The following is a 9,029-nucleotide window of genomic DNA, read 5'->3' as shown; positions in this document are numbered from 1 at the left end:
TAAGTTTAAATTTATAAATTACAAGATATTTTTATATAAATAAAATTAAAATTTAAATTTAATAATAGTATATATATATATATATATATATATATATATATTATCTTAATAAAAGAAGAGAGGAAATGAAAGAAAAGGAAAGGAAAAACAAACAAACCAAAACTATAAAATAACTTCAATTTGAAATTATTAGCTTATAATTATTAGAGCTTATAAGCTAGCTTATACCAAGCATGCCATATATATATAATAGGCCAAATCAATTTGGTTGCAATTTAATTGAATATCCGTAATTCCATTTTTTATATGTAAGTATTGAGGGTGGGGGTTTTTGAGATAAATCTTAATCCCTCAATTCCAAGTTTTAATATCTTCATCTGCAATCTGCTTCAACAATTAGCCCCAATAAAATTATCCATGCACAGTTTTCTCTAAGCAGTGCGATAAAGAACCAGACACCAAAGGGGACAAGAACAAAAACCAGCTATAATAATCTACAAAAAATTGGCTCAATTATTTCTATACAATGTGAAAAAGAATGCGTCCATTTCCTCTTAACTGAAAATTTTGAATCGTAAAAAAAATTTTAGTTAATGTTTTGGCTACTCTTCAGAAACCTAATAATCTCTATGCCGCTCGAAATTTTGGGTAACAAGGCCTCAGTGACTTGTGCCTCAATCACCGGGAAGCAACTTTTCCGGCCCCCCAAAAGCTTCATAGAAGTGTGTTTCATGAGAAGAACTCAGAATATTGGTTGAACTCAGCTGTCAGAAAGAATTACGCCTTTCTTTATCCATGAAACTTTTCGATCGCTAAAATTGCCAAAAACTGGATTTAGTTGTGGTGTCTGGTGTCAGGAGTCAAAACTCAAAAAGGCTTCCGAGGTTAGATAAGACCTCCAATCTCCATTGGGATTCAAATGATAAAGCTCCCTATCTTCGTCCAAGTGGCTTCTGCCTGTACCCAGACAGCAGCCTTTCGCGAAGTTTTTCTTTTGTTTTTCTCTTCTTATCCATTTTTACTCTGTATCTTTCTGCCCTCTCCCTGTCGTAAATCCCTTGCCAATGCACTTCCCCCGTTAATGGCCACAACCACTTCTCTCGTGGATGGTCATTGTCGTCAGCAGCCTCGGCTAGATCTTCATCCATACTCTTCAATAAGGCAAGATTGAAGTACTTTGCCCACATAAACCCCTTCCGTTGTTCAATTGGGTGCTGTTCTTCTAAAAAACCAGAGTTGGGATCCACATAAACCATCTTCCTTGCACTATGGTAAGCCCAGACATTCACCAGGAATTCCAATAGTCGACAATAGCAATGATTTTTCTGCAGGTAATTACACCAAAATTTAAAAGGAGAAAAGAAAAAAAAAGAAGTACTAGTTAACTTCCATCATAACCTGAAAAGCAGGCAAATATAAACTGCACAAAGCTCTTACCTCAAGATCTGAGGAACCCAACAAACACATTCTGCCTTCACTAGAATTGCTATGCAATGCATCAAGCGAATCAACAAACATCCTACAGTTCCATCATATAATTATTTAGTCAGTGTTCAAATTAGAATTACTGTAAATTTATGCAAAATATATAAAGCAGATCTAATTATATTAGAGCCTACAATTGCTTTCTTCCGCATAATATACTAATCTATAGGGCCTCAATGGCAAGTGATACAAGATCTCACACCCCAGAACCTATAGGTTATGGACGCAAATTCCTAAGAATGGAACATTTGGGTTTTCAAGTGAAATCCCCGAGTATAGGAATGAGTGAAAGAAGTGTTTTCATAGCTGTAGAATAGCCTTCGCATCTTAATCCATGTAATTAGATAAAATACTATCGTCGATAATATTACCTTGAAAACATTATGAACTCTAGAAAGGATGGGGTTGGCATCAACCAGCTATGCAGGGCAGACCAATGACCACCATCTTGTGGCATGGGGGGCAGAGCTTCCACATCTGATGGTAACCCATACATCTTTCGGAAGGCATCTTCAAATGCAGTTCTGACATGTATTTAGAAGCAAACGGCAGTTACTTGAGAAGCAATTTATTATCCTAAAAAAATTAGTACTTTCTACCATGCAAGTTTTATGCACAAAAGCAAAGATGCAACATGAATCTGCCCCCATAGTTTATGGTTCACTAAAAACATGAAGTTCTTCAGAACATGGCACCAATATTGTCCATAATTTGGATTGAAGCAAAACTAGGATGTTCTAACAGTACTCTCAGCTCATGATAGAGTAAAGAGGGGAGAGCAAAAATACATCTTCAAAATCATGAGTACCATGGGTTAAGATTTTGCAAAAATATACAACATAAGACATGAGAATCAATAAATATATATACTACACAAATATACCACAAGATTCATATGAACACGAGCTATAACACATGAAGAAACTCGTATCACAACCCATTAATCCCTGGCAATCATATATAAACTACACAACTATAAACCACACCTGCAGTGTCCTCCATTTAAGACGTCACACATGGACCAGAATGTGAGCTCTGCACTTTCCGCAACACCATGAACCATGTCCATGCGTGACCAAACATAAATTACATCCCCTATGGTTTCTTTTTGTATCTTCTCTTCCAGAACCTTTTCTGCTTTGATGGACAAGGAAACCTATTTCAAAGAAGAAAGGTTCAAGAACTGCAGCATTTAAGTTATTTACTATAGGTCACAAATTCAATTCCTGGAAACAATCTCTCCACATATGATGCAAGGGTAAGGTCTCCGCATATCTTGCATGTCCCCTACGCAGCCCATTGCAGGAAATATGCGTTATTGAAGTTTTAATTTTCTTTTTCATCATGGGAAGCTAACCATTTAGTTCAGGATAAGACCACAAAACAGATCCATAAAACTACACCCTGCTCATAAAATAAAAGATAGGTTTCCAGGAAAGTGGGAGATACCTTCCTACCAGCAGCATGCCATGATTGAAACCCAATCCAAGGTCTCCGGTGAATGGTGTCCACTTTATTCGCAATCGAAAACATTCCTCCCATCTCACAAATCATATCACGATAGAAAGTATCATTCAGAAGGGGAAGACGAGCTACTGCATCCACATCATCTGATCTTGACCTTCTTGCTCCTGTATTCTGACAAATACAAAGAAAGTACAGAGAAAAAAAAAGCTATACGGGATTAAACATTGTTTTCAAGTTTATTTTCCTTGTACATCCAATGGGTATAATTTTGAAGATTCCATAACAAGGTTAGTTATAAAAAAAAGGTAAAAAGGTGCAATAACGCATATTTCCTGGGGAGGAAGCAATGCAAACATTATTAATAACGTAAGTGAAAGACATGCAATGCAACATAAGTTAAAAGGAAAAGCATATCGTCTGAAACGCAATTAAGATAAAATGAATGTATAAATGTAGTCATAAAAAAAACTTACAAGACTTAGGCCACGGTACAAGGAACCATGGTGTAAAAATGGCCAGGCCCCTGCACCATCATATATTTCATAAATGCATACTGGCTGGCCTGTCCTTTCCAGCTCTCCCTCATCCCTTTCATTCGCTTCAAACTTAAGCTTTTCAGATTTTCGAACATCACGATATATATCATCCCATATACCAGGGCTTTTGTCCTTTCTCTCTTCAAGCTACACATCAGAAAACAATTTTGTGTTTCAGCTTTCTCAATAAAATCTTAAGAAAGAGAGAGAGAGGAGCTAAACAAAGGAGAGAAAATTCCCGAAAGTTCTGAACTTGCAACGAAATACCTGTTCCATTTCTAGTCTCTCATATTCTTCATAGCTTTCCACTTCCTTCAGAACCTCCCAATCTTCTTCGGTAGGAATATCTTGCACCACAGTTTCAGATCCATTCTCAGAACTATTAATTGGATTCACAAGATCAGATAACTCTTCCTCTAGGGCATAAACAACACTAGACTCTCTAGAGAAGTCTTCCTCATCATCAGTTCCCTCTTCTATCTCGTCAAACAAGTCCCATTCCCACTCCTTTTTCTGCAGTTGACTAATAGGACCTGGAAGAAAAACACTTGATGGAAAGCAGAGCACGTTCTCCAGAAGCCTTGCATAAGTAGTAACACATTCGGATGCCAGTACGTTCTTAGCAAGTAGTCTTCCTGAAGAAGCAACTTTTAGAGCAAATTTGGAAAGTTTCCCATTTGATATCAAGAGTGAGAAAGCCATCATCAAAGAGCCAGTGTCATGTTTTGGAAACAAAATTCCATCAACTCTATCAACAACCTGAAATTTCAAAAGACGTAGAGAACATAAGATTAATGCAACTTCAGCAGTACAAAACTCAAGATAAGAAGAAAATTCCATCAACTGACAATTTTTTTTATGATGGGATTATCAGGTGCAACAACTGGTATTCCAAAGGTCATAGCTCTTATTATTAATGGAGGAAAACCCTGTTCATCTTGGGAAGAACCATAAACAACGATATCGCCCATTAATAATACACTGTTCACATCACTGTTCAAGGCATAGTGCTTCACATAACCCGGAGGTAATCCTAGACGAGAAACATCCTCCTGCCAAAAAAAAAAAAAAGAAGTGGGGAAGGTGAATTGAGCACAATATAAGATGGAATAAATTTGTACAGTTCAATGTAAACCCTATAGAGGAAATTCAGTGAGAGACAATTAAAAACAACCAGGAAGATGAACTGGAGAGGATAAACATATTCTTAAGACGCTAGAAAGAGTCATAAGCACTATCTTTCATTTCTTTTCACTTTCAAAACCAGAGACAAATGGTAGATGAAGCAGCGCAAATACACAAGTAATAATCTCAAATCAAATACTTATTTATGATGACAATATGACAACTGAATCATCCAAGTCTCGTATATTTCAGTAGCACATTAAAAACGTAATTTCTGATGGATAATGATAAACTAGTAGAAAGACCACATAAAACTAGCCAATGCGAAAATTTCTCTATCATTGCTATCTTTTCTTTTTTGGGATCATCATTGTCACAATGCATTGTAAACATGAAGTCATGAACATGTGTATTTGGGGAGATTATATAGTTTGAACCTAGAATGGCTTCACTTGGAGGTAAGAAGGATGGCTAGACACACTAAGCATGAAACATGATAATGCACCCATCAACAATAGACTACCTGCAGAGCATGCTCATCAGTGGCATTACCACATAGGAAAACAAATTTAAATGATCCTCCTGCATCATTTGTTGCATATTTTATCAACAAAGGACGTATGGTACTCATCACCACAGAATAGTCCCATGATTGGTCATTGTAGAAGAATGGACTCCCAACAACTAGAACCACCAAATCCTCATCATTGAATCCATTTTCCTTCCTCATCTGATACTTGTCATGGGTCCTGTTGTAGCTTTCTGCAGCCCACACATCAACTGGCGATCCAGGATTCACAAAGAAGTTTCCACTGTCAAGCATACTATATAACATCTGATACAGAAGTAGCAGAAATTGAGAACTAGAGTAACAATGTGTATTAAAGAGCTTGCAAAAATAAGATTTGAAATGAATAAGACAAAAAAATTTACCGGCAGAGTGAAATCTGGAAACACAACAACGCTTGCCCTGCTAAAAGCTTTTCTCCAATGCGAAACAAGATTGTCCCAGCCCATTTCCTTATATACTGGAAGGCGATTGGAAAGGGTATCTTCTCGAATTATCCATATAAGTGGAACTGAACAAAAGGGCTCCTGCATAAGGCTGCAAAAAAGTGAAACTCACCAATCACACCATCTATCCCGAGCAGCAGATGCCAATTCTTCTGCACTTTAAGTTACCATTCAAAATGCTAAAAAAGGAGCTCCTGGCCTAGTGGGGCCACTCTTTAGGATTTCCCCACACATTAAATTAACAAACATTAAAATCAATATATGTTCATAAAAAAACCATTCAAAAATGCTGTTAACGGATTTCTAGCCTCCTTGTAATTCCTCTTTCACGCTTTCTCGGAGCTTAACGGATTTCTTTTTCCAAAAAAATAGAAAGTTGTTTACTATGATTTAGTTTCATTCCACATTCCACTTAAACTTTTCTTTTCTGGATTTCACTATCACCACAATTCCACCATTTTCAAGCTTATGCCAAAAGCAATTGTAACTTAGGTCAGAAAAATGAAAAAGATACAACCCACCAACCTTGAAATGGCATCTTTTGCTTCGAGAGAATTAACCAGAACACCTTCAAATCTGTAGAATGCAAGTATCAACCACACAAGAATATAACATAACGAATAAGAAAATTGATAAGAAAGACACTACTTTATGCAACAAAAAGAAACGTACATTGACCAATCAATATGACTATACTGTTCTGGACCTAAAACTGAAACCTGGAAGCCAATTTGCTGCCACGAAGAACCTGCTTTGCCTTCCTCCTCTATATAAATCTGTAGGCATTGTGAGGGTGCATAAGCTTTTCTGAAGGAGCAATCAGCAAACACTGTTGAGTATGCAGAATAATTACTCTGTCATCCATCTTTTATATGCACCATGCATTGCACAAGGATCCATGAATAAATTTATATCGATAGTATCCTAATATGCCCAACTAATTCAATATAACAAAAAGGTGACAGAACAGCACTAGCCACTAGAAAGAAGAAAGATCCCAACACTATACAGATATATTGGAGCAATAATCTATAGAGATGCAATAGCAAACTTGCCTCAAGCGCATAATCTAGCTTCTGCAGACTCTTCATCAAAGTTATCAATGTCAATGATCGTGGATCTTTCTTCAAATTTCCTAAAACCTGCCAATGATAAAAAAAAAACCTTAAACAATTAGCAAATACCATCCACTTAGACCAATAAAAACATATTGTACGGAATACGACAAACTTGGTAATTTAAGCTTTCGAAATATTCACAATGGATAATACCATGACTTTTAGCATGTCAAATAACCACAAATTGCACGTACAATGGTTCTACTTTATTCTCAAATATACTGACACACACATAAAAAAGGCAGTGTAAGTCTCTTAATTCTCAGACGATGAAAATCTCCATTCAAAAAAAATTCTCAGACAATGAAAATCTCATGCACAGGGTACATTACACCTTGGATATAAAAACGGCTTTTATCACGTCCAATAACTGCAAAATGAGCCTTACAATTATGATCTTCAGCCACACATATGGTGAACGCAAAAACAAGGGAATTGTAATGTTTTGAGAGCCAAGATTTGACTATGGAGAACCAAGTTTCAATAAAATGATCCCTCCCTTTCTATGTCACCTTGAATAGTATGTTGTTCTTTCAATCCATACCAACCAACAAGTGATTAAGGGAATACTTCGAAGAACATTCCCATGAGCTCTGCCTCTACATAACCCTCTGCATGGTAAGAGTTCTACAGATAAAAAGCGTCTAAGACTTTTTTCAAGTATTTTGGCAACGGAAACAGGCATTTTTGAATAAATATAGTGTATTACCACAAAGTCAATAAAGTTGTTTTAAACAAACTGCAAGTATTTTTTCGCTAGAGAAAAAAAAAAAAAAAAAAAAACTGCATCTACTTACTCAAAGTTTTACTAAATTTGACACCTAATTCTTCTCTGCGTTGGTGACTGGCTCCCAAAGGTGGTGTTAAGCAAGTGATAGTAAATGACCTACCTCTCATATTACAATAATCAACTCCTTGCCCCTAAGAGCATAATCTCACAAGTTCTCACCAATCTAAGAATTTGATTCCCTGAAAGTAAAGCCAATCCTTGCCATTCATATTTTCCCTACCATAATATCTACATTTGTAAAGATCTTCCATCCCCTCTCATGCCAATCCATACTTCTTCCAATTATGGCTTGACCTGAATTTTGCCCATTTACAGCCTCAGCAATTTCTAACATCTTCTCACAGTTTCTTACAACTAATATAGTTTTATTCCTGTTTTCCCTTACTTGTCTCTCTCATATGAGAACCGAATGGTAATCTATTTCTAGCTCTAGACCCTTGGAAAAAAAACAAAAACCATGCATGTCGATATGAACAAAGAAAACATATCCAAAAGGACTCACAAGTGCAAGCCTAGGTTTACGCAAGCCAATCTTGGTCGGCAAGGCCATCCCCGTCTGCAACCGTTCTCGATCAAGCCCCTCCCCATCCAATAAACTCTTCAAGACACGTGACGGCACAAATCTCAGAAAGCCCCCCTGTCTTATCGATCTGTGCCTCTCACTGGGGCCCTGCCTGAACACTATCGTGATGGAGCTCTGAAGCACCATGGATGCCATCGCGAATGCAAACACCGTAAAGAAAATCAAAAAGTAAAACAAGTAAGCGCCCCTAAACGGAAACAACGAGAGCAAACCCTTGCGATTGAACCGCGGATGGTGCGATTTGCGCAACGAAGGTCGATCCCAGGACGCCTTGCCTCTGTCTCGGTTGTGCCCTGGGTTCCGCTTGAAAGGAAATCGGTCTCGGATGGATTGGAACCCTAGATCATTGTCCTTGACATGGTTGTGGTTGCCAGCATTGGCGCTGGCGGCTTTGTCTTCTACGTCTGGAGGAGGAGAGGAATTCCTCCACATCGGAATCTGATGATTTACTTCCTCGTAAAGGAAAATTCAGGATTCAGTGAGAAAATTTTGTCGTTGATATCTCCAGGAGTCTCAAAAATAGCATTGATGGAGAAAATTAGTTTGATTTTGAAGAGCTTCGCGTGTTTGAGTTTGTATGCGGAGTTTGTCAACGTTAAGGAAGGGAGTGGCGTTGTACTTTGTGTGAAAGCTGCTGATTTTGTGACGTGAAAGAGAAAGATAAATAAACAGCTACTAATAAATAAAACAATGAAAGCGCGTTCATGTGGACTCAATTTATTTTTTCCTTCTTTTTCAGTTCAATTAATTCTGTATAAATTGTATTTTTTTTTTTTTTTGTGGTTTTTCAATTTGTTGATTGTGAGTGATGGGTCCCAAAGTTGATTTTAATAAAGTGTACCCCTTCCCTCTCAAATTTTCTCTCCAAAATTTCTGTAAGAGTATGTTTGGATTAAGGGATTTGGGGAGGG

The 9,029-nt window shown here is 37.2% G+C and overlaps 1 protein-coding gene across 3 annotated transcripts; it reads right to left on the bottom strand.

Annotated features, from left to right (window-relative positions):
* Positions 1 to 465: 465 nt before the first annotated feature.
* On the bottom strand, positions 466 to 8,765 carry LOC120005391. Of its 3 annotated transcripts, none has more exons than XM_038855002.1 (14): positions 8,038 to 8,765; positions 6,683 to 6,769; positions 6,300 to 6,403; positions 6,153 to 6,203; positions 5,547 to 5,718; positions 5,137 to 5,448; positions 4,337 to 4,540; positions 3,756 to 4,247; positions 3,426 to 3,635; positions 2,935 to 3,159; positions 2,472 to 2,641; positions 1,857 to 2,009; positions 1,438 to 1,519; positions 466 to 1,325 (listed from the first exon to the last, which is right to left on the bottom strand). In XM_038855002.1, the coding sequence occupies exons 1-14, from the start codon at positions 8,548 to 8,550 to the stop codon at positions 933 to 935; spliced, it is 3,168 nt and encodes a 1,055-aa protein (XP_038710930.1). In that variant the 5' UTR covers positions 8,551 to 8,765; the 3' UTR covers positions 466 to 932. The 3 variants fall into 3 exon arrangements, with proteins under 3 accessions (XP_038710930.1, XP_038710932.1, XP_038710933.1); XM_038855004.1 differs by having other exon boundaries at positions 2,935 to 3,123; XM_038855005.1 differs by lacking the exon at positions 8,038 to 8,765 and having other exon boundaries at positions 6,300 to 6,434; positions 6,683 to 6,708.
* Between the last annotated feature and the right edge of the window lie 264 nt (positions 8,766 to 9,029).

Source organism: Tripterygium wilfordii, chromosome 9 (assembly GCF_013401445.1).
Source record: "Tripterygium wilfordii isolate XIE 37 chromosome 9, ASM1340144v1, whole genome shotgun sequence".
NCBI classification, from domain to species: domain Eukaryota; kingdom Viridiplantae; phylum Streptophyta; class Magnoliopsida; order Celastrales; family Celastraceae; genus Tripterygium; species Tripterygium wilfordii.
Note: the sequence above shows the minus strand (reverse complement) of the source record. Positions and strands in the feature narration are given on the sequence as shown.